A 26,310-nucleotide genomic window follows, 5' to 3' on the forward strand; every position below is an offset into this window, starting at 1 on the left:
ACGAAAAACATATGACGAAAAGCTTGCTAGCCTTGTCCGCTTATGAGAGCAGTCTGTTGTGGCAGCTTTGACTGGATTTCTAAAGCTAAATATGATATCGAACCAAAACAAAATATATATATTGTCAGATTGGTTCAGTTTTGGCTAAGGTATTGTAGGCATATGTTTAGATGTTTCGTTCTGTATAAGAATTAGGATTAAAAGTATTACAAATTTAATTGATTAATTTTAGGTAAAGTAAACTAATAATTTTTCTTTATGCTTATAAGCATTATATCGTCAGTTTTAGCAAGAAAAGCTTTAAAATTTTAAGTATTTTTTCATTTGAAAATAGTTGCTGATTGATGATGATAAAATAATATACGATGCAAATGTGGGATACTTTATCAATCTAGGGTGCAATTCGTAAAAAATCCATTCATTCTTATAGTGAAGTACGGGACATTATTTTGGAAAATAGTCAACACAAGGAGCTAGATTATATTTCAGATGAATTAAATTTCCAAAAAGACCAATTAATGCGAATGAAAAATAAAAATAAATCAAAAACCTTACTGTATATAGATACATATTCGAGTAATACAGGGTGTACAACTGTCAGGCATCCTTTGAAAGTCGTCTCTTTTCTTTGAAGCGAGCTACTGTTATTGCCGTTGACAACATGTCCGTGTCTGCGGCTGGCTGAGCTGTGGCTGCTGGCGATAACAAACGATAACTGCATGTTAAATAGAAGCTAACGAACGGGCAGTAAGCACGGGCGTGCACAAATTGAGGGGGGGAGGGAGGTTGTGAGTCTGTGGGAGTTTTACAGTCAAGAACAAACAAAACGTCAGCATATGCTGGCCAGAAGCAGGCACCAGGAAGCTGCTGCCAGTTGCTGTTGGCTGGACGTGCAGCTATTTGAATATGCGCCCGCCTGTCGTTCTGAGGCCGTTGCCTGGCTTTAGAAAATCACTCAGGTAGCAAAATGCCATCATCAACATCATCATCATCATCATCGTCAGCGGCATCATCATCCTCCTCATCATAATTGTGTGGCCGTGCTGCTGGCCCAACCCAAACCTCGAAACCTCGTGTGCTTGTCGTCCAGTGAAGGGTTGCAAAAAAGCGCACAGCAGTTGCAGACAAAAGTAAAGTTAAGGCAAGCTGATCCTGAAGTGTCTAAAAATGTGTATGCGTGCGTGTGTGAGTGTATATGGCAGCCACAAGCCATGTGCGTGTGTGTGTGTGCAACAAATGCTGTGCACGCCCCCAGGCGAGGCGAGGCGAGGCACTAACGAGCTTTTGCTTGCTTGCAATGCGACAGCAGCAGGTGTGCCAAACACACACACACGCTCGCACACACACACACGCACACACACACTTGCACATGGCGCAGCTGAGTGACGATAATTGAAATTTCATCACAGTAGTTTGTGGTTTTGTAGCACACACACACCCGCACACACATACACTGCCCACACACACTAATGCGCAAATCATGGCTGGTGCAGTTTTGCGTTGCCTGCTTTTAGGCTGCCGCTCAGCTTGAGAAATGAATCGTATTGAATCGCATCGAATGCACTCGAACTTTTTGGTTTAAAACACTTTATTTCTTGGGTTTCTTTTTAGCCTTTTTTTGTGGTTGTAACATTTACTTATGCTTTTGGTTTTCATTTGCAGTACAGTTAAATATGTTTTGTTTTGTTTTTTTAGAAATACAATAAATACTAATTAATAAATTAAATACATACATATATAATCAATAAATTAGCCATAATGATAGCAATAATAATATAATAATAATAATAATTATAATATATTATAGGTATAATAATAAAAACTACTATGTTCAGTTTAAGTATTCGCTTTCTCTGCTTTTTGGATTGGGTCCTAAGTACTACTTACAGCTTTTCTTTTCTTTTCTTTTTTTTTTAAATTTATATTTATTAAGAGTTGCCTTTAATATAGTTTTTTACGTTTAATTCGATAAACTTTAATATGGTGCAAATATTTATATGTATTGTTTTGTTGTTTTTTTTTTTTTTAGCTATTTTAAAGTGCTCACACAAGTTTAAAAAATTAATAAATTAATGAGTTTGGAGCGTGGAAACTTTTATTGGAACCTTTCTTGTCCTTAAACATTTAATGAAAAAGTTTAAGCACTAGAAAAGAAAATCTATTAAATCAAGCTTTCACGCGCTTAACTCATTATTATTTATTTTTTTTTCTGTCATTTTTTATTTTACTTGATTTCGAATGAAATGCAAAAAGTTAAGTTTCAAATTACATTTCTATCTCGTTTACTTGAAGTATATTTTATGTGTGCATTTAGAAAACTATTTGGATAATGCTGACAATTTCTCTTCATTTTGTTTTTGGTTAAGGTTTACTTTAGTTGAACTCCATAATTATATGTGGGTTTTTAGTATTCGTATTCGAGCCAGAACGCTTTTCATTAATTTGACTAGCACAAGTATTTCTTCTTGGGTTTCATCATGCGAATGCGTCATTTGGAGCCCAGTCCGTTGGGCACCAGCGCACTGGGCGTGCCAGCAGTGACAGCGGAGCCGCCGCCAGCGACGCCAACGCCCCCAACGACCCCAGCGCCGCCAGTGCCACCTGCCGCAGCCGCTTCCCGCACGCCAGCAACGGCAGCCGCCTGTAGATGTGCGGAGGCAGCAGCTGCCGCCGCTGCCGCTGCTGCTGCTGTTGTGGGCGTGGGTGGTGATCGGGTGGCCATGGCGCTGCGCAGGCCGCTGGCGCTGGCCGAATGCAAATGCTTGGCGCTCATCTCGGTGGCCCTTGAGTTGCCGCAAACCTGCGAATGTAACAACGAAAATTGGCCGTGGTATTAGTGGCAAGTTGCGGCTGCTGCAAAGTGCTGGCCTACACCCACCTGATGATGGCTATCCCAGTCCCTGTACTGACACGAGGCGCTGCAATAGCGGGCCATGTTGCAGCCGGAGCAGGTTTCGGTGGCCTTGCGACCGCAGTTCCAGCATTGCTGCTGCAAATTGTTGCCCTTAAATAGATTCGAAAATATAACGATTAGGCAAGCAAGTGAATAAAGGTGTTGAAATTAAAAAAATCAAACTAATTTCTTAAATTCTCTTAGCTATCTTATTCTGAGACGGACCTCTGGGCTTGAATTGTTAAGGTTGTTATTCGAGGGTTTTTATCTGTTTATTTGGAGTCATAGAGATGAATTTTGTACTTACATTCTGTGCGCTGGTTATGGATGGCGATTTGTTGTCCAGATCGCGCTCACCACTGGAATGACGGCTCATCTCCATGAAGAACTTTTCCATGCGCAGTCGCTCCTGGGTCATGATCTCCGCGGCACGCGTCTCTGCGGCCACTACCGCGCGTTGGATTTCGATGACAGCCTGGCGCTTGACCTGCGACAAAACGAAAGTTAAGGATTGTAAGGCACGCTTGGAATAGATTGGCGTGTGGCTAACCCACCTGGGTGACAGCATCCTCGGCGTTCCGCTTGAACTCGGCCACCTTCTCCTCGGTCTGGCGGCGCAGTTCGGCCATGGCGGCGGGCGTCAGCTCCTGGCTGCTGTTGTTGCCGTGCTGCGGCTCAATGCCGCGCTGTTGCAGTATGGTGATGGCCCGTTTGGTCTTGTCCACCATGGCCGAGATGCAGTTAAGCATAGTGTGTATGTTCTTCCACTCCTCCTCGCCGCCGGGTGCACCTGCTGCCCCAGCTGCCGGGGCATTGCCACCGCGTGCCACCTGGGGCAGTGCATGCCGGCCGGCAGCCTGGCCCGACTCTCCCAGGCGCAAATCGCGATCGTCGCGCTGCATAAAACCTGCAGCAACGCCGGCCACTTCGCCGGCGGCGGCCGCAGCGCTGTAGTCAAAAGCGAGCACCGAGTGCGTGGGCGCCGGATGCATGGCCAGGCGTTTGCTGGGCGGCGCATATGGCTGGCCGGCATTGGGCATGTAGTCGCCCCACTCCTGCAGACCATTGTGTGCGCCATGCTCCATCATGGAGTCCGAGGAGCGGCGCTTGAACAGCGCAACCCCATTGCCATTGGATGCCGCCGGCTGTGGCGCCTCCAGCTGTACGAATATGTCCGCAAACTCGGCACTGGCCACGCCATGTGGCGTCAGCTCCATCACGGCCTGCTCATTGCTGGTCACGTACTGCAGTGCCGATTGGTTGGTTGCGCGTGCCAGCGCCAAAATCTCGCGCTGCATCAGCGCTACACTGTTCTTTAGCAGGGGCATTACATACGGACGCAGCGGCAGGTTGATGGCCTCCTGCAATGCCAGCCGGAACTCCTCGAGGGATATGGTGCTGCTGCACAGCGATAGGATCAATGCGCGCACCCGTTCGCTCACCTCCGGCTGGCCGAGTTCCTGTGAGAATTGCACCAGGGCGCCGAGGAACTTTCGCAGCTTGGATAGCAGACGCGCTTGCTCGACATGCGCAGCGGCAGCGGCTGCAGCTGCCGCAGCTGCGGCCAGGGAGGCGGCATGCTGTGAGCCAGGCGTTGGGGATGTGGCTGAACTGGCGCTGCCGCCATTGACCACGGGCGAGGTGCTCGCATTGCGCTGTGGTCGCTGGTGATGATGCAGCTGGTGTGGCGGTGAGTGCGGTGAGCGTGGTGCAGCTGTCAGATTGCGTGCCAGCTCCGGCGGTGAGTCCGGCGGCGTGCGGCAGAGACGATCTCGTTCACGTTCCCGTTCACGTTCACGCTCACGTTCACGTTCCCTTTCACGCTCGCGCTCCCGCTCTCGACTGCCATTAGGCGTGTGCTGGCTGCTGACTGTGTTGCTGGCGGAGATGGACATGTCTTTGCTGCTGCTGCTGCCGGCCGAGGAGGAGGTGGTGGAGCTCTTGTCGCCGTTGCTGCTGCTGCTGTTGCTGCTGCTACTGCTGCTGTTGGCTGTTGGTTAAAAGGAAGAAGGAAGCAGCCAGCTCGTTAGTTAGTTCACAATAAACAACGAAGAGAAACAAGGCACAAGTACGCACACCCACATCCACACACACACACACACACACACGTGTAGACACACAGGATGTGCAGGCGAAGCGCATTACAAATGCATTAGAAGCTCTTGTAGACGACGCTGCAGCTCGGAAGCTGCAACATCGGCCATGCCACAACTATGTATGTATTTCTGTTGACCACAAACAAGCTACAGCACTTGTCTGCTCCCAACGCCAGGGGGCGCTGCAACAGCATTAACAAATTTGTTTGAACATGGGAAATAAATTAGCAAACATTTTTGGTTGCCATTTGCCAGGCAACAGGCAACAAGCACCCAAAAGCCCAGCCAAGCAAGCAAATCAAGCGCCACGCACTAATTGCTGGCCCAGGGTAAGGGCATATTATGGGGCATGGGACATGGGGCATGGGCCTTGGGGCATGAGTGCATGGGTGCCATGCTGGCCGACTGTGTGCAACGTGCCCTAGCCCTGATCCGGCTGCCAAAGCGCCGCACTCCACTGTAGCTCAAAAATGAAAAGCTTAACGCCAAAGCCGCAGCGCGCAGATGGACGAGCCTCGACTTGATGCTGACGAGGGCCTGTGTGGAGGATGGGCAGGGCTTGGGCTGGAGTGGAATAGCAGTCACTGACAGGCGACAAATTTAAAAGGATGTGTTTTTGCTCGGCTAGAGAATTGCTTCAAGAATATTTTCGAATTTTAAGTTAGCTTTGATTGTTTCGAATAAGGATATTTCAGCAAGAAAAGACAGTTATCCACATTTACAATATATTAACCATGTGCTTATTATTTTCATGACATCGAATATTATGCTTATATGTAAGGAACATAAAGTTAATCAAGATACATTAAAAAAAAAACACTTACTTCATACAATAACTGTGTGTTGTATCGATAGTGTTTGTGACAGCTATATAATGTACTCTATAAGTGCTTCCAGAAGAGAGGTTAGAGGTTAAAAAACTTTAAGTTATGCGAAAAAATGTTTAATAATACCTAACAATTTGAAAATATGTAAGCAAATATCTGAAAGTTCATAAAAAACTACCAGAAATACCAGTTCCAGAAGAGAGGAAAGCTCGTATCTAGTCCTGATTAAAGTCAACTTTAACATCGATGCAATGCTGCACTTCCAGCTAACTAGATCCGGAAGTGTGACTATTCAAATTGATAAATTTATTTAAACAAGAAAGTACAACCCATTAATCAACCAACGTATACTTAATATTATATAATCAAGCTCAATTTTTTTTTTCATTTGCAATTTTTAAAGCTTGAAACCTTTTGAAAACAAATATTTGTTAGTTTTATTAACAAACTACTAAAACGACAAACATGAGTGATGTTTACTCGAAAATACTCTGCGTTCTGTAAACAAATAGTAGATTCTTTGACGTATTAAACAAATAAGTTAAATATGCATTTGTTTAAAATACAAAGTAAACAAGATAGTTTGAAAAATGATTAAACATATATAAGTTATTATTTTTAGAGTATACTTAGATGTACATATAAATAAATAACATAATAGATAAGTAGATTGTTATATTATTATTTTTGGAGTATATGTTGACTTTTATATAAGTTAATAGTTATGTATAAGTAGGTAATTCCACGAATAGAAGAAATTGATTGATTTGGGAGAACACGAACAAATTATTCTTCTGACAAGGCCAATATTTATTTAGCTGGAGAATTTATTAGTTGTATTGCAAAGCGAAAGAAGCAATTATTTAAAACTTGGCGATCGTATAGTGGAATTATGTTAATTCGTTCTTGAAATGAGCTCATTTAAAAGATAAACAAAACTTGATTCAAGTTATTTTCTACACAAACGTAATTAATTTCATATTGCAATCACTTCAAGGCTGCTTTCACTTGATTAAAGAGCAAAATGTTATTCTCTGAGCACAAATGAATGTTTGCTATCCCTATCTCTCTCTCTCTCTCCCTCTCTCTATCTCTATCTCTCTCTTTCATTATCAGTTTCTGTTCTCGCTCTATCTTTCCCTCTCTAGCGCTAACTTGTAAATTTTCAAATTGAAATTCAGTTTGCAAATGTTTTGTCGCCTGTTTCGCATTGGCGACCAAACACACACAAACTTTGTTTGCGCAAGCTAATGGAAATTGTTTATGTGTGTGAGTGTGTGGGTGTGTGGGTGCAAATGTTGCCACTGCTGCTGCTATTGCTGCCGCTGACGATGACGATGACGACGCAGCCGCCAGTCGATGCTGCTGCTGCTGTGGCTGCTGCACAGTTTGCTTTTGTGATAATGATTGTGGATACAGCTGCAACTGGCTGTGTTTTCACAGCCATTCAGGCACGCCAATCGAAGGGACACAAGCACACACACACACACCCCTCGCACACACATACACACACCTACACTAGAGAGTGAGCCGGCGAGTTGGAGGCATCACTCAACTGCGTTGGCGGCGGCTTATCAAACGCCAAACATAGACAATGATGGATCACATGATGCCGCCGCCGGGCCCTGTAATTGGCTGCTATGCAAAAAGCAAAAAATAAAAGAGTATAAATAAAGGCAAAACAAAAAGAAGCAAGTGTCGCCCACGCTCCATGTTAGCTATGTATCTGTCCAACTGAGCCGAGAGTATCTCTTCTATCTAACTGGCTGTGTACAATTGTAAAATATTGCAGTTGGCTGAGGCTTAAAAGTTTGTTAGGGCCACAAAACCGCAACTGACCCAAAGTTGTGCCCCAAGGGCTGGGCGGTCGGTCGGTCGGGCGGTTGGTCGGTCGGTCAGGCAGCTGACCAGCTGTGACTGTGCACGAAAAATGTTTCGGCCACGAAAAACTATTTACGAAAATTTTGTGTTGACAATTCACATATTTTCTAAAACATAATGTTGGCAATTTTCTCTGTGTATGTACGTGGCAGGGGCTTGGCTGTTGGGGGGGACGGGGCTTTTCGGGGGCGTGGCAATGCGGCATTGTGGGAGCCTCAACGGCTGGCGCAACATCAGCATCATGAGTGAGCTTCAACAGCAGCAGCAGCAGCAGCAGCCATCGATTTAAGGTTACGTATACGCAGCATGGGCCAGTGGCAGTCTATGTGTGTGTGTGTGTGTTTGTATGTTGATGTGTGTGTGTGTGCGGGCAACAGAATTTGCACAGCTGCGTCCCATAGATTGCAGTCGAGCGCACAAAACGAAACGTTGGCAAGTTTAGTGTGTGTTGCTGTTGTTGTTGTTGTTGTTGTTGTTGCTGGCATAGTCATTTGGGAAAACAATCATTTTGGCAAATATTCATCATGCGCTGTTTGTGATTATCATCATCAGCAGGCGGCAATAATGAAGTTGCTGTTGCTGTTGCTGCTGCTGTTGCTGTTGTGGGCGTCTCTGCAACACACAGCAAACATTTGTTAAACAAAACTTTTTTTTTTTTAAGAGCTTCAGTTTTGAATGCTAATTAGAGAGCAGGCTTCCATAGAATTTAAGCGCCTTAAATGCAGAGCACACACGCACACATCATTGGCCTGGGAATTGGCGCAGCAAGTGACACAGGTACGCACAACCACAACAACTAAAACGACAACAACAACAGCAGCGGCAGCGGCAATCAAAGCAAAGCACACAATAGAGCAGCCCCTAAAAGCGGGCTATGCTTTTTGCCCAGATGCGGGCTCTTGTTGCTGCTTCTGCCGCTTTTGCTGCTTTTGCTGCTGGGAACGCCAACAGCGGCTGTTATTTTTTCGGGCTAACGTCCAAAAGGGAACAAAAAGTGGAAAATGGCAAAACCTTGTGGCCATCCTGTGTGCACACACACAAAATTTTACTGTGAGCTGCGGTCCCAGCGAGTGGTTGAAGCCGACAAAATGAGTTGTTGCACTTGAGGGCAGCTGCCAAGCGCTCAAAAAATCTGTGAATAACATTCCGCAACTTATTCAATTTGCCTGCATATAGTGAGTGCCAGTTTTTTCCAGCTGATATTATTGGGTGCAAGTTGTAGTGCATCTTAAAAACAATGATTGTATTTAATTAATTTTTACTCAACAACTATTTACTATTTAATGACAATTTTGTTTTGCATATACAGCTTATTGTGCTGCTGCATAGCTGCAGAAGAGTTTAATGAATATGCATATAATTATTGACACTGTTCTGAATTTCAGATTCGTGAATATTTCACGGAAATGCGTTTCAAAATAATTCATTTTTATAACAAAGTCGTTTTTTATTTTTATATTTATTGATTTATATATTTTTAGGGTAGTTAAAATAGTATATCACTTTTTATACTTTTATAAAATTGATTGTAAATTTTACTTGCAAATTCTGCAATAACTTGAGAGCATATTAGAATTTAAAGCAATCTTGATAGGACGGTCGCCTCGTGATATTGATACACATTAACGCTGTTAAAAACATTTACTTGGATATAGAATAGAAATAATAGATGGCGCATTTCAACTAGCTTTATAATTAGTGAAACAACCAAATCTTCGACTATATTGCAGCCAATTCGCCTTTTAATAGAACCAGATATGATAGTTGATGTATAATAATATAACATAATATATATGATAGTAAATAGTCTCAAGCAAGCTAAATAAATAAAGAAAAATGAAAAGGTCGCCAAAACCAGAATTAAATAATAAAGAATATTAGCAAAGCATCCCAAAAAGTTTAGATTTGTACAAGGTTTACCAAATGTTAGCAAAGTATAAAAAATGTATTTCAATTTAATTAAATAGTGTAAGAGCATAAAGTAATATGTATAAAAACCCAAAGGAAACATTTACTCATAAAAATCGCATATCACAAAAATCTTGTTCACTTAACTGGCTTGCAACTCGTGCCCTACGTCGTTGTTGCTAATTGTTTGTGCCGTGCCACAACATAAACAGCCAAATAACCCCACACTCTCTCATACGCACACACGCAGCTGCTGCCATTCACACCATCAATCGTTGTGCCTGTCGCTTGGCTGCACTTGTGCTCCCAAACCCAACTCGCAAGTCCCAATTAAACGCCTTAATGTCTACGCAGCCGATTCCACAGGCACATTCACATTCCCATTCACAATCACATATTCCTCCCCCTGGATTCGCACCCGGCTCATGTGTTTTCCACGTGCCACTTACCTTTAAGCCGTCGACTAATTGCAGCCGCAGTTGCTGCTGTGTTGGCTGCCGCCGCTGCTGCTGCTGCTGATGAGCCCGCTGTCGATGACGCGGATGAGGCAGCTGTTGATGTGGCCACTGCGACCGCTGCCGCTGCTGCTGCTGCTGCCGCCGCGGCTGCGTCATATGCGTCCTTGTCGGTAATCTCCTCCTTAATTATCGCTTTGCCATCGAGCGCCATCTGGAAATAGTCGCAAATTAGTTAAGAAATTTAAACACTCTGTTCTACTTTGTTGTTGTTGCTGTTGTTGTTGTTGTTGTTGTTGTTGGGGGCAACAACAATGACAACAATTGAAAGCCCCCCTACACACAATTTGTAATTATAAACAAGCGCAAACCTGTACAGGTTCCCATGCGTCAACGAAAACATCAAGTGACAAAGTTCTCACATTATGATTTCAAATTATTTGATTTCAATTTGATTAAATTGTTCCCTGACATGCAAATTGGGCGCACCGAACCCAAGGACCTTCTCGGCCACCGCCACTCGCTAGAGGATTGTGTGTGTATGTGTGTGTGTTAGGGTGTATGTGTGGGGCCTGGGACCGAGCCTCATTAGGGGCAGCTGTAGCCACGCTTGGGGCTTTACCAGCAGTGCATGCAATATTATTTGGCAGACCCCAATCACCAGTTTGCTGCTAACAATTGGAATTGGTAATGTTGTCGGAATTAATTCCGAATGGCAACTATGTGTAGCTATAAAAATAATCCATTCATGTGTATTTAAACAAGTGAAATAGATTTTGGGGTCCTTTTTTATTCATACTCAAACACAGCTTAGTTCGTGTATTGTTGATTTATCATTTAATTTGTTCAGGCTTTTCATTGTCTGGGCGAAATATCGATTTTACGGAAATTACTTTACTAATTGCTGTAAAATTGTTTATTGAGTATTTAGGCATTATTTTATGCAATCATTTTATTAACTCCGCGATCATATAAGTTATTTAGGTTTCATTTAAAATGATGGACTTAACTTTAAGATTAAAAAAAAAACTGACATCAAATCAAGAATTATTTACTTAAATCAAGTATAAGTATTGTCCAGCTCCAAGCCAACTCAAAATAATTCCAAACTCAGTAAATTAAAAACATTTTCGACATTTATTATAATCATTAAGTTTGATAATTGAGTTTCGGAAAACGCAATATTCTAAAATTAAGCTTCCCTCATAAACTGAGAACATATTTTTCACTTTCTTCTTGGCTGAAGTATTAACAATGCTTTTAATACGATTTTTATACTCGTTGAACAAAATGAAATGAATCTATTCGTGTATATGAACTGCATTTTTCTAGCCGCTAGCTAGAGTTAGAGATGTGAGATTTTGAATATTGAAGCTGGAGATTTAAGATTTGGAATATGTTCTTCTCTAGAGAATGTTACCTATTTGTTAGATCATTTGAGCCACGCTTACTAGGGGGCTGAGCCTCCAATAATATTTATATCTTTAAGAGTAGAAGTAGAAGTAGGCAAGAAACGAAAGTCTCTTAAGTTGCCAATACAATTTGTGATCACGCCAACTTCTGCTCTCTTAAATCTATATCTTTCACATTTAAAGAGCTAACGTATTTATATTTGTAATGTTTAGCGTATTTAAGCTAATTTTAATACTAAGTCAATTAAATTATTATTAGATAGATTAGATAGACCACAGATATAAACACAATGGTGAAATATTTAGGAAAATCAGATGCTTTCATTTCAAAGTGTAAAAACTAAGAGCATATAATTAGTAGATAATTAAGAGGAATACACATTTAAGTGAAATATTGTTGGAATGCGATGGAAAAATCTAAGCAGCATTTTCAGATTCCACACCTTATATAAAACCTATGAACATACTTGATAGGTATTGCCACCGCTTCATCAGAGACACCTCGTGAAGCACTTTAATTGCGCCAATTGATGACTGTCCGGTCATGCAATGCATTTCCCCCCCCCCCCCCACACTCACCCTCATACACACACACACACATACACACACACATTTAAAAACATTTGCCCAGCTTTCAACAAGGCAGGCTGCACAAACATTCAACCGGCACTTACCGCCCATTTGAGCAACCACTCGCCCATCCCCCTGCCCCTCCCCCTCAGCAGACACTCACACACACATTCAACCCTTTGGCACGCACTTGTTCATGTTCATGTCCGGTCGCCCGGGTACGCCCATGTCAGTCCGGTCGGAGCATGGGAAAATTTGTTGATTTTTATCACTAAAATATGTAAATACCTGGACGAGCTGTGGGAGTTTGTGCAGCTTGTGCGGCTGCATAAACAAAAGCGTAAAAGAACGAGAAACAACAACAACAATAACATAAAGGAAAAAAATCTGCTCATTTTCATTCATGTTTTCGATCAATCTCCGACCACCCCCGCCAGGGTTCGCCCACAAGCCCCCCAAGCGCCAATTCAGCTGCTCGTCTGCCTGGCTGAGGTGTAAAAACAGTTTTTTTCTTATATATTTTTTTTGGCGCAATGCTTAAAGTCAATCGTCGCACTTGGCAATATTTACACTTGATGGGGGCTAGAGAGATCTCACAGAGAGAGAGAGAGAGGGAGAGAGAGGGAAAGAGAGCGCAGTCTGGCGGACAGCTGTTTCGCATCAGGCAAATTACTAAAAATGCTGCAAATGAAATTCTATTAAAAACAAACACTTGACACGCAGCTGCCGCTTGCCAGAGTGCCGACAAAAAAAGGGGGCTGGTTGCGAAGGGGGGCTGTGGTGGGTTGGGGCCAACTAATGACAGATTCAGCCGGCATATGGCGTCTATAACACTTGTCAACTGTTCGGGTAGCTGGGCAGCAGCAGGGACTGTTGGCGGCGGGCAGCACGAAACTAACAAAACGAAACATGCGTGACAGGCGGCAACAACAAGTGTTTTGTGTGCGCGCCAGGTGAGTGGGCGGCATGCGGGAGCCATGGGCGGGCCCTGACTCACTTAATAGCTTGGCTGGCTGGCTGGCTGGCCTGCTGGCTGGCAGCAGCTGCTGGCAACGCATAGGACCAGGCTATGACGAATGAATCAAATGTCAGCAGCAGCCGTGTCGTCGACGTCGTCGTCGTCTCTCAAGCAGCTGTCGCCTGTCGGCGCCAGCAGGCGGCTAAAGCTTCAACTTGAGTTGCCCCCCCCACACACACACATACGACCCAACCCTCCGCCCGCTGCCGCGCTGCCACTATGCTTGGGGGCCAAGCCACTTCAAAGCGCCTGAGCTTGAGCTTCAGTTTCAGCAAAATGGAAAATGTCGCCCGCAGAACTTTTGCCACAAAACTTGGAGCAAGGCGGCGCGCGGAGAGGCAGGCAGGCAGCCAGGCAGCTGCCGGCGCTGGCAACGGCTGCTGGCGAAATTGCTAAAAGAAAAAGTAATTATTTAAGCGGTCGGGGAAGAGGCGGGTCGAGCAGGTCCGCGGCGGTGTGTGCGGGGCGTGGCAACTATTTGGCAAGCCGTTTGCCAAAGCAATGACAAATTAAAAGCAACAGCAGCAGCAGCAGCAACAACAGCAGCAACAACAGCAGCAACAACTCGCGCATAATTTTCAATTAGGCGCAACACAAATCATAAAAAATTCAACGACATTCATTTAATTCGTGTAAAAAAGGCCAAAAGCAGCAGCAGCAGCAGCAGGAGCAGGAGCGGCAGCAGTAGCTCAGCCATGTGGCTGGACACCAAAGCATTTTATACTTTTATCCCTTTTGCTAACAAAAACACGCCACTCACACACACACACACATATATAGCAGCAGCAGCAGCAAGAGCAGGAGCAGGAGCTGTGGCAGAGTTAACGAAAAGGCGCGCCAACTGTAATAACAACAGCAGCAACAACAACAGCTGTGAAGGGTTGTTGCTGCTGTGGGTGTGGGCTGTTGTTCCTGGGTTTTGGGATCGGGCCTGGGCCTGGGCCTGGGCTTGGGAGTCGTTGGTTGAAATCACAGCACAGCTGCATGTGCTTTAGCTGTAAGCTGCCAGTTCACGTTCGCACTACGTGTGTGTGTGTGTGTGTGTGTGTGTGTGTGTGTGCAAATGACAGCCGCGTGGACGCGTCCAGTTCACACACACACACACACAGTCCAGCTTTGTATGTGGCTCTGCGGACTGCGTCATTATGCACAAGTGGCGCCCGCCGCCAACGCTGCCTGAAAGAGATTACTGGCGACGACACCTGTGCAACAGCAGCAGCAGCAGCAGCAGTAACATCAGCAGACACACTCAGACAAAAGTACGTGCAATACACACACACACACAGACACACGTACGCACGTATTTCGATTTGTGCATGTGTATGTGCTTTACAATGAAAAGTTTTTTGCAACTTGCTGCGTCAGCTGCTTCATTACACATGAAGCTACAAATGTGAGCGAATTGTGCTGCCAGAGAAGTTGATGATGGCTCCCTCAGCTCGCAACTGTCTGCATCAATGCTATCGATATAATAATACAATGTTCAAAACTGCCATCACATGTGTATTTTCCAGTGCTGGGAATGCCCCTAATGTTAGCTAATTTAATGTCTGTTTTACAGTATTAGTGATATAAGCAGGAATACCCACATTTCATATTTATTTAAATCGTAAGTGATGTAACAAGTAATACCCGTAATGTTATCTGACTCTACGTCTATTTATATTCATTTCAATTGGTATTGATATAACCAGGAATACCCCAAATATAACCTAATTTTACGTCTTTTTATATAAATTTCAATCATTCGTGATTTAACAAGGAATACCTCTAATGTTACCTTATTTGACGTCTATTTAAATGTATTTAAATTATTAGTGAGATAACCAGGATACCCCTAATGTTATCTTATTTTACGTATTTTTATAATCATTTTCATCATTATTTTTATAACCTTGAATACCCTTATTGTTACCTAATTTTGAGTCCTTCTACATTAATTTCAGTCACTAGTGAATTAACCAGGAATACGTCTAATGGTACCTTACTTGACACCTATTAATTATTTATTTCAATTATTAGGTATATAGCCAGGAACACCCCTAATGTTAACTATTTCGACGTTAATTTATTTTTTAATTTCAATTATTTGTGTAGCTGTACACTGTAATACAAATTGTTGGATCCGTCCAAATTAAAATAATATAAATACCCCTAATGATTTTTAAACTAATATTTTTTCTCTAATTTTGTATCCTTGCAAAGTGCTACTCGAAAGGGAATCGTTGAAATTTATTATACATAAAAATATTTAATACAAAATTTTATATAAACACCTTTTTTTAATACTGAATGCCCCTAATGTTCGAATTCTTGGTATCAATACTTGTTTCATATATATTTAAAAATGTTTAAGTACAGACAAACAAATAAATAAACTTAGTAAACAAAATTTAATAATGTTTCTAATTGCAATATTTAAAACCCATAATGTAACAATTCTTGATATCAAAACATATTGAGTTAGTTACTGCAATAATTTCTCGTCTCCAAAAATATGCATTACTTTAAGCTTGGCTTTAGCAATACTTCGTTAAAAAAAGCTGGGAAACATTAATATATTCAACACTAATAGATCCAAGTATTACTTTTGTTTATCGATCTCTTCCATTTCCTATGCTTTCGATACCAAAATAAATCCTAAGATTGGGAAACACTTTATGATATAATCAATAATACTAATAGTTTAGTAAGGGTTTTGGCATTTATTTCGCCTGTTATTTACAAAAGGCAAACCTTTTTTAAAACAATTGATACCCTCAAATCTATATATTATTTGGGAATATTCGCTGAATACCCCTAACGCTGTAATAAATACATACCTAACATGTTATTTTTGGAAATATTTGCTGCTAAGAAGCACAAATCCAAAATTATCGATTCAGTTAAAGTTTTATATATATTTTTGTTAAGTTAAATTATTTAGCACCTGACTTGAAATATATTAAGAACTTTTAAGTAACCCTCGTGAATGGCTGCTGCTGCACGTGTGTGTGTGAGTGTGTGAGTGTGTGTGCGACTGCAACGTGCCGCAGCATCGGTGTCATTTTAAATTACACATCAGACAAACACACAGCCAGCAACAGCAGCAACAAAAACAACAGCAGCAACAATTTTTGCACTAGTCACCGCACGTGTGTGTTGCTGCTGCTTACTTCCTTTCCCTCTGGCACTTTCGGTGTGTGCGAGGCATAATAAGATAATGGCGTGTCACAGCGACCAACAACAGCAACAAAAAAAAGCAGCAACAGCAACAACAGCAGCAGCAACAGCAGCAACAGCAGCATCAGCGGCAGGAAAAACAGTTGAGCGAGTGTCGCGCTTAATCGGCTTTATGGTCTGTTTTATTTCCGATATGAACTGTTTTATGCCCCGCCTGGCCATTAACTAGCCAGTCGGCGGGTCGGTTGCAGCTGCAGCTAGAACATTTGGGCAGCCGCAGTAAGCGACTCTTGCCACATGTTGCCAGCATTTCAATTATGCAGCTGCCGCTCATGTTGTTGTTGCTGCCGTTGCTGTTGCTGTTGTTGCTGCTGCAAATGCAATTTCCAAACGAAACGAGGCCCCGTTGCTGGCAATTGAAGATTTGCCAGCTGTTTTTGGCCGTTGTTGTGATTGTCTGATTGGAAAAGCGTTTTCAGTTAGTGTGCTGCACGCAGCACGTGCCGCTCATGTCTGCTGCCCATTGCTGTTGTTGTTGTTGCTGCTGTTGATTGCTTGTGCAGCCAAGTTGTCTGCAACAGTCGTGAAGCAGGCAGGGTGGTATAGTCCAGGGGCAGGGGCAGCGGCAGGGCTTAACACATGTTGCCACGTGCCGTTGACGCTGACGTTGATGTCGTGGCCAGGGCTGCACACGACAGTTTCTGCGGTGTTCGCCGCGTTGTTGCTGCTGCCGTTTTCAATTAAAAATTGCGACTGACAGCAGCGGCTGCAGCTGTTGCTGCCGCTGGCGTGTAACACCTGTGCAATGCTATGCCATCTAATAGTGCCAAAAAAAACATTTTAATTTTTTTTTTTTAATTTGGGGCACATGCAAAAATCGATGCATGTCGCTGCAACGACAGCAACACATGCCAGCAACGGCAGCAGCAACTTGGGGCAGTAACAGCAAAAATCTGTTGCCGGCACTTGAGCTGCAGCTCAAACAACTGTGCCATGACAAGTTACAAGACGCAAGCGATGAACGAGATGGAGAAAGAGAGTGAGGGGGGGCAGATATACTTAAGCTGGCAGCTGTTGCCACTTGGCGGGCGCAGTTTTTCAGTTGCCGCTGCTGCTGCTGCTGCTGTTGCTGCTGTTGCTGCTGTTGCTGTTGCTGTTGCTCCCTTGTTCGTTGTCCGTTGTCTCGTTGCCTGGCATCATCTGCGTTTCATCTGGCGCAAGAAATATTGCGGCAGCTGCGACGTTGTCGTTGGCCGACGCCCCTTTTGCCCATAGGATATGTGTGTGTATGTGTGACAAGGTCAGCGCTGTGTCTGGAAATTGAGGCAGTTGCTGCTGCAAATTCAATTCAAATGTTTTTGGCCCAAAGCAACCAGCAGCAGCAGCAGCAGCACCAGCGTCAAACCCAACCAGACAATTTGGGCGCTTGCCAGCAAATGGAAGCGGAAAAGGCAAAGGCAAAGGCAACGGAGCCGACAAGGGGTAAGGGTATCAGGGGCATATGGGGTATAAGGCCACCGATGCTGTATCTGCGCCGGACATGCCGTTAGTCGTGGCCTTTTCTTTTTGTAGTTTTCATTTTTCTTCTTTTTTTTTGCGCTCACTATTTAGAAAATGTTTAAAACATAAGAGACGACAGTTGAGGCCAAAGGATTGCCAGTTAGTTGAGTGGGCGGCGTAGGAGGGGAGGCTAACTCAATGAAGAGTATGTTGAAAGTGGCAGCAACATTATGAAGAAGATGAATGAAATGTGCACTTAGTACAGCGCTCTTTGCATCTGTTGAAAGAATGACAGCAAATGGACAACATGACGCATTTCACAGCTGCAACATCTTCTTTTTCATCTTCTCACTCCGGTTAGCAAGTGTATAACTGGAGATAAACATATAACAGACAAGATATACAATCCATTTTATGAAACTGTTTGAGGAATACAAGTTAAACGCTCTGATTTATATAAATGTGAATTTCGAAAACTTTAGATTGAGCTTCCGTGCTTGAAGCTCTACAACATAATATAATATAAAACATAATAATACATAATATTATATAACTAAATAGTTGCCAGCCTATTCTAACTAAATATTTAAAATGTCTGCAATATTCTGGAATATTTTAGATTTTTAGACTAGGAAATGTCAGAATACTCATCATCTAGTCTAGAACTCGAGCCTGGAAGCGCGCCGTTCAGTTGTCGGGCAAACTAGGGTAGCTCAGTATTTAAAGGAAACTTGTTTTACTCTCAACCTATTGAAAATGGATAAAAAGGGGTATAATGGTTTTGTGCAAATGCATGTAACAGGCAGGAAGAAGCATTTCCAACCGCATAATATACTTTATGTTGTTTAGCACCAAAAGTCGAGGCGATCTAGCCAAGTCCATCTCTCTGTTCGTCTGTCCTCCCGACTAGAGCACTTTTACTAGTTTACATGGAGTCACCCGGTTTTCAACAATATAAAAACTTGAGATCTTACCAGCTTGTTGTACTTTTAAGGCGTGCGGGAAGCTCAGATTAGAAAAAGGCTACAAACGGGGGTTTAACCGTGTCGATTCGATCATCAAAATTACAGTTTTATTTAAAAGGTTTTTAAAAATCAACCTAAACAGATCTAAAAAAAATGTATTTATATATTTTCTACTGCTTAATGTAAAGAAAAAAGATTTATGAACTGAATATTAAGGCGAGGCATGGAATATAAAATGAATAAAAGGCATTTCTGGAGGAAGTGTCCAATCTAAATAATTTTGAATATGATTTCATCTTAAGTTCTGCAATTTTAGCATTAATTAAAACAGTTTAAAACTGATTTCTTGATATTTAAGTGATGCAGTTTATAGTCATCCGCATCAGGGAACTATATATACATATGTTTATATGTATATAATAAGACGGCTGACCATTGTCCTGGCCACTTTGCTCTGCATTGTTCTTCTACACATAACCAAATAATTTGAACTGGTCCCATGAAATTTTTTTGTGTGTGTGTGGCTCAAAAGGATTTTGCCGACTTCTTTGCTGCGGCTGCTGCTCGTTGTTGGTTTCTGCGTCTTTTTAATAAGCTGCCACATGCAGCAGCGACAACAATTCTGCAGCCACAAAAATATAAAAATAAAATAAATAAAAAAACCAGAGGCCAATCGGCAAGTGGCTAGGAGCAGGCTCGGGCTCTGGATGGGCATGCCAAAAAAAGTAAAAACCCGAAAAATTTGTTTTTGACTTTTTCGATTAAGCGGATGCACACACAAAAATATACACTACTCGTGCGAGTGTGTGTGTGTGTGGGGGGGGGGGGGGGTGTGGGTGTGTTAGTTGTTCTGCTGTGCGTGACATTTTTGGCGCTTTGTTTGGCTTTGTGCTTTGAGGAACTGAAAACTGGGTAGCTGGCTGTTGGCTTTGCCGCTGCTGTTGCTGTTGCCGTTGCCGTCGTCGCTGTGCTAATAAGTAAATTGACTTATTTCCGGTCGCCATTGCCATTTGTTGTGTTGTCTCAGCTGTTTAGCCGGCAAACAAAATGGCGTCTCATTAGTCAATGTCGCCTAGGCAGCCACATGGGCGTCGCCCCCGGTCGTCGCCGCCGGGCGTGTCGCTTAATTGCCAAGGTGTGAAAATGCCGCCGCCAACGTTATTTTCTTTTGGCTTGTGGGTGGCTGGGCAAGGTTTACAGTGCTAATGATTGATTGAGCGCTTGATGGATGGCTGGGCAGGGATTTTTTTTTTTGTTCGTTGTTGTTTGTTGGTGTGGCGCCACATGCCACATGTGGCGCCCTTGGCTAAGCAGCGGCAGCAACAACAGCTGCGCTTGTCATATGCATTTCACCTGGCTGGCCTATTACCTTAATCACTTTGCCCTTTTCACGGCGCTGTCAATTTTCAGTGCATTCACTGAATGTGCCTGCCGGCTAATCAGGCCGTCAATACGCCAATTTAACAGTCCAACAATCTAACGAACTGCCCATCAATAGCGTAATACAATATGAAAATTGCCAGCCGCCGCCTGTCTGTTGTTTAACCAAGGCTCGCAGCGCTGATTTAACCCCACTTTGATGTGGCCCTATTGGGACAACAAACTCAATCGAACCCGCTAATTGGCCCGCTCCTTCAGCCAAGGCTAATTGTGATCATTTCGTTGCCGGCTATTGACTTAATTTATTAGCATACTTTTGTCTCACAGCGCCATCTGTTGTACATTGTTTAAAGAACTGCAAGCTGAACAAATGGCAAAAGCCTTTCTGGTAAGCCGCATAGAGAATACCCTTACAGGCCGATCGACTCATGTGTCCCATAATGAACTCAATTTACATTAACATTTTTTTAATTAATAACCAAGTTATCTTAATTCTTGGATAAAACTAAATCATAACAAGAGTTAAGAGCTATCTTCGGCACGCCGAAGATTTAATACCCTTGCAGACCGAACCTTTTCTATTTACAGCTTGCCCGTATCTAAGAAGCACAGGAAAATTAGTTAATGTCGAGTATGGTTAAGATATCTTGAATAACAAAAGGTTTTTCATACAAGAACCTCATTTGCGGCCGATCTTTCCTATGGCAGCTATATGATATAGTGGTCCGATCTAGCCGGTTCCGACATATGTACTGCGTTCAACAGAAAGAGAGATGTATGCAAAGTTTAATGAAGATAGCTTTAAGACTAGGAGACTAGTTCGCATAGAAACAGACAGACGGACATGGCTATACCGATTTGGCTGTTGATACTGATCAAGAATATATATACTTTATGGGGTAGTAGATGTCTCCTTCTATGCGTTACACATTTCGAGACAAAATAATAATACCCACTGCAAGGGTATAAAAATCATAAAAAGCTATATTTTTAATGTAATTTAATTTTTTAAGTACTATTTCTTTACTCAATTTCAGGCACATTTGTACGTTTATTTATATATATCATTTATATATATTTATATTTATATTTTATTATATTTATATTTTATGTATTTATATATTTTTCGATAAAAACTTTTTGAAAATCTGTTTTAAGCAAATATAAATTTAGTAAAATTGGCAAGAGCTCAATTATAACATAATTTATATATTTACTTTATTTTAATGAATGATTATATGTCATAACAAAAAATATTTTTTAGTTTATAATAGTTGAGCTTAACAATATTTTTAGATAGGTAACTTTTTATCCAAGTAAAATTTGACATTTTTTATTCTTTATATGTACAGAGCGAAGTGCGATTTACTTTTTATTAAACTTTCCTTTCTTACGAACTTGATGGCTAATATCGAAAACATTTAATGGACTTTTGGGAGTTACAATTTGGTTGTATGGAAATACAAGGTGCATATTTAATACACAAAACGCCTTAAGCTCCATAAATCATATATGAAATTCTCGCAAAACCAACACTCGTTACAAACCTAATGCAATTGTTGCCTGACCCGTGCAAAGGGTATACAGAGCAGAGCTCTCACTGAGCCCGGCAAGCTGTTAAAATGTTTATACAGGTGTCGTCGTGCCAATGACAGACGCACAGACGGTGGCAAAAAAACGAAAAAACCAACGGCGGGCAGACGATTCAGGCCAAAAAGGCAAAACGGCAGCTGGTTCAGCCGCTGGTCACGCTCTCTCGCTCGCACACGTTGCCGCACACACTCACACACACGCACACACACACACTTCCGTGCTGTGCTGCACAAGTGCAGATCGTTTGGCAGGCGCTCTGCAACAGCTGCCGCCTAGCCAAGGCCAGGCTGTGCAACGCAGGGCCAGGTGAGTTGCCACTGAGTCATGCAGGCAGCAGCAGCAGCCGCAGCCGCAGCAGCAGCAGCTGCTCATGCAGCAGGCCCAGCTGTGAGCTGGATGGGAGAATTGCTTAGGAGCCGCTCTTAAATTGAACATAAGTATTCGACCAGCTGCAATCTGTCGCTTTTTTTGTCAGATCTTTGGCACGTGGGATCTTAACTTATGCTTTTAAATACCAGTTAACTTACCTAATAACTTATCGTACTCATTAAGTAAATGCGAAAAGCTAGTCAATAATTCGGAATATAAGTATTCTTTTAATTGCTACGAAATATAATATTTATTAGCTTTTTTATATACGCTTAGATTGGGTATTTTTATTTGTGGATCTGTTTTGAATTTTGGATGCGGAAATAATGTATTTAGTTCAGCTGTTAAAGCTCAATAAACCAGGTTCTCTATACTAGTGCGAAAAAATGAACTAAGAATAGAATGGAATTTGGGAAAAGTTATGATTATGTGTTGACTTCCTGGTTTGGTATTTGAAGAATACCGAACAATTGAGTTTAAAGCAGACCTTTAAGCCCAAACAAAAGGTCTGGGTTACGGTTCGAACCAAATGACTGCCTTTAGGTTGGGCTCGAAAGCCTGGTTTTTCACATACATGAATTCAGGTTTTGATTCACATCTGCTTCAAGATTCGGTTCTGCTCGAACCTGACTTGCGCCTTGATTTTATTTTATTACATATACTCAATTTAAAGAGTAAGGCTTAATATATGAACCCAACATAAATCCATAAAATAGTATATATGTAATATATAGTATACATCTCATATTAGTTCTCATGGGGCATACAAGACAATTAGCTTATCTATGAGATATTTTTTGGAAAACTGAATCTGATTCTCTTCTACATTTATAAGAAGAAGATAGAAGATTTGGCATTTTTGGCTTTGGAACTCCTTAACAGGGCATGTCTCAAGACCAAACCTAACTTATTGATTTATTGGCAATATACAGATACATAGCGAACATAAATTAGACAAAAGGACGGTTCAGCAATCTGTTGCCCTTCGAGTCACACACAAATATACACACACTTCCGCCAAGAACAATTATATGACATATGTATTATATCTAATTTTGCAGCTGTTGGTAAATTTCGGCTAGCAGAAGTTTTGAAATTTGGCTTAGAGCAGAAGGCGGCAGTTGAAATGGCAGCCAGCTGCAATTATTTGCAGTTGAGATTTCCCGATTGCCAGCCCAAGGCCATCAGAAACAGACGGTGTCCAAACTCATTGGCTGGCAGCCACATCCACATGCTCCGCCAGCGTACTATACAACTATCCCCACCCACACCCCCCCCCCCCCCACTCATACACACACAGACGCACAGCACGTGACGGTGGAAAAATACTCGTAATTTATAATTTCGCACGTGAAACTGACAAAACGAATTTGCTGCGGGATTTTTCTTCTTGTGGCAATGCAAAAATGTGTCACACACACTGACACACAGATACACGGACAGGCAAATTTGTATTACCAACTATGAAGCTTTGAGTTTGGGCCAAACATTTGCGCAAATAAAAAACAGATGCGTCGTATTTGAGATATTTTTAAAGAGCAATCCGCGCAGCTGCCCAGATTCCAGATATATTTCGAGGGTGTATTGCCTGGGACAGCTGGCGTTATCGCGGCATGGACAATCAACATGTGTTGCGCTCGGGTATATAGGAGGGGACACACACACAGACAGCACACACAGACAGACACACATAAAACAGATGCGCATCTTTCAGATACTTTGCATGTGGCTCATTGACTTACCATTTTGGCTGTTCGTTTAAATGTTCTTATTATTTCTTTTGGTATTTTATAATGTACGTTTGGCTGCTTTGGTTTGTATTGTTGTTGTGCTGCACTTAAACGATTCGCTGCATTGTTTTCGTATCTTTGAGATACATTTGGTGTTGACACCCACTAAAAAACGCGCGCGCGTCGCCTGCAATGGGCGTTATTTGACTAGCAACCAATATTGAACAAATCGCAAGCCGCCACACTAAATTTACTTGCACATATTCTGATTATTTATTTTCCATTTATTTGTTGATGTTGTTGACGCGACGCGAACAACAACAATTGTAGACGAGTACGAATGCGGAGATGCGACGCTTGTACCGGCATGTCGGGCCAATGCCAAACGACTGAAGCCACGCGATGGGAATGGCGGCTATGGAATGCCGAATCCCAAATATCACACACAAGACGAAACTGAGAGAAACGCTGCCTCTGTGTGCTGCGACTGCGGCTGCTGTTGCTGCTGCTGCTTCTGTTGCTGCTGCTGCTGCTGCTGCTGCGTGACGTCTGCTCAGTTGAAAGTTGAATTTGTTTGTGAGCGACGTTTCAGTTTCAACTTGCTCAGGTAGTCCGGCACATGTTTCGTTTTCGTCGTTCGTTTCGTCGCTGTGCAGCTTCGTGTCTTGACTCGGCTGCGTTCGCCTGCAGTTTGCAAGGCGCCGGCGCAGTTGATGTTCGCGTCAGAAACAGCTGTTCAGCTGCTCACACGCACATGCACACGCACACACACTCACGCCAACCCCAACCCTATGCCATTGGCTTATCAGAGGGCCAGGCGCGCGAACAACAACAACAGCAACAACAGCAACAACTGCCTGCCCAGACATCGTCGCAGTCTGCACTTCTTCTCCTCTTTCGCTTCGCATGGCAGCAGCCGGTATTTGGCCCCGCTGGGCTATTAACATCAGCTGCTGTTGCTGTCGCTGTCGCTGTCGCAGCCTCCCTCCTTCGCTTCTTTCGCTGTCGCTGTTGCTGTCGCGCTGCCACTGCCGGCGGCAGCTGAAAAATTCCTTTTTGGCAGCTTGCTTGGCAGCCGAAATTTCTCAGTTGTTGTTGTTGTTGTTGCTGTTGTTTCGTTTTATTTTCGCTGCAATGTGTTTCACTTGGCATGAAATTCCAGTTGGCATTGCGTTTCCAACTGCGTGCCGATATTTAAATAAATTGCCAACCAATTGTGCACACACACACACGCACGCCCACACATGAAAGTCAGATGGAGCGCTCCCCCTCCCCTCCACACACACACCACAGCCTCGCTCCGGGAACAGCACCAAAACACCCCCCGCCATTTGTCGGGCATTTGAACACCATTGAAATGGCCTTATGCGCGTGTTCACACCATGTCAAATGCTTAGATCCACACACACACACACAACACATAAGCTATAGACGCAATCCACCCCCTCCACACCCACTGAATACCCTACCCCTTCTCCTGCGGTAAGCCCACAGCGCAGAGCACAAGCTGAGCCCCGAAATGAGCGAGCAAATTAAAGGCGATTTCGTTTTCGGTAAAGGGGATTTGGGATTCGTCATCTTCTCCAGCTGCGATGGATTATGTGCGACATGGGAATGCGCTTACAATCAAGAATGGACCACAGCGGAGAGTGTGTGTGTGTAAAGTTGTAAAGATGTGTGTGGACTCAAGCCCCCGAGGACAGTTTTGGGATAAGGATTTCCAACAAAACTGTTTACTTAGAGGTCGTTTGTCTTCTAGGTCTTAGAATATAAATACGATAACGGATTTATATCTAATATGTTATCATAAAATATCCTTTGATATTTTTACTGACAACACGATTTCATATGTGTTATGTTATGTATATATATATTAATATGTGTTAATAATTAATAATTAATTATAATTTATGGAGCAAAAGGATATTTTTTTTTTATAAATTATATTTATAATTATTTTTATAAAAAATGTATATATTGTCGAGAAGCCCAGAAAACTTTTGTTTTAATTTGTCTTACATATACATAAATTAATATATGTAAATGTATTAATGTTTTGATATACATATGTACCCTAAATTATATAAAGAATGTATATATTTTCAGCCCAAGAAAACGGTTAAATCAGGTTTTATCATATAAAAAAAATATAGGTTGCAGGTTGAAGGTATTGTAAATAGTCTAAGTAAGGGATAAGTTATAAACAATTAGATTATAAAAGCCTTCACCTAGGCCAGATCCCCATTGCGCAACTGTCTAAATGACATAAGAAACTCATCCGCCACCGACTCCATTATAAAAAGGATTCCTAGTCTTCTAAATTATGGATTCTTAAATATTATGCTGGAAGCATGCAGAAAAAGTGGGGAATAATTAGGAAGTAAAGGAATCTAAGTATAAATAAAGGCAAGATAAATAAACTCATGATATTATTTATGCCACCCTCCATTATAAAGTGTACTTAAATTAGGATTAATTTCCTCGTAATGCTCTACTCTCTGCTCGGAACCAATTGGTTTTAGTTCCTAATCACTTTAGGTTAATACCTGTT

General features: G+C 42.5%; 1 protein-coding gene across 1 annotated transcript; it reads right to left on the reverse strand.

Annotated features, from left to right (window-relative positions):
• Positions 1-1,606: 1,606 nt before the first annotated feature.
• On the reverse strand, positions 1,607-24,324 carry nvy (nervy). The gene is made up of 6 exons (XM_064682054.1): positions 23,772-24,324; positions 10,055-10,274; positions 3,448-4,883; positions 3,201-3,380; positions 2,879-3,004; positions 1,607-2,800 (listed from the first exon to the last, which is right to left on the reverse strand). The coding sequence occupies exons 1-6, from the start codon at positions 23,772-23,774 to the stop codon at positions 2,489-2,491; spliced, it is 2,277 nt and encodes a 758-aa protein (XP_064538124.1). The 5' UTR covers positions 23,775-24,324; the 3' UTR covers positions 1,607-2,488.
• Between the last annotated feature and the right edge of the window lie 1,986 nt (positions 24,325-26,310).

Source organism: Drosophila montana, unplaced genomic scaffold (assembly GCF_035044405.1).
Source record: "Drosophila montana isolate Dmon_TW-CO22-7 unplaced genomic scaffold, ASM3504440v1 contig_2438_1, whole genome shotgun sequence".
Lineage (NCBI taxonomy): Eukaryota > Metazoa > Arthropoda > Insecta > Diptera > Drosophilidae > Drosophila > Drosophila montana.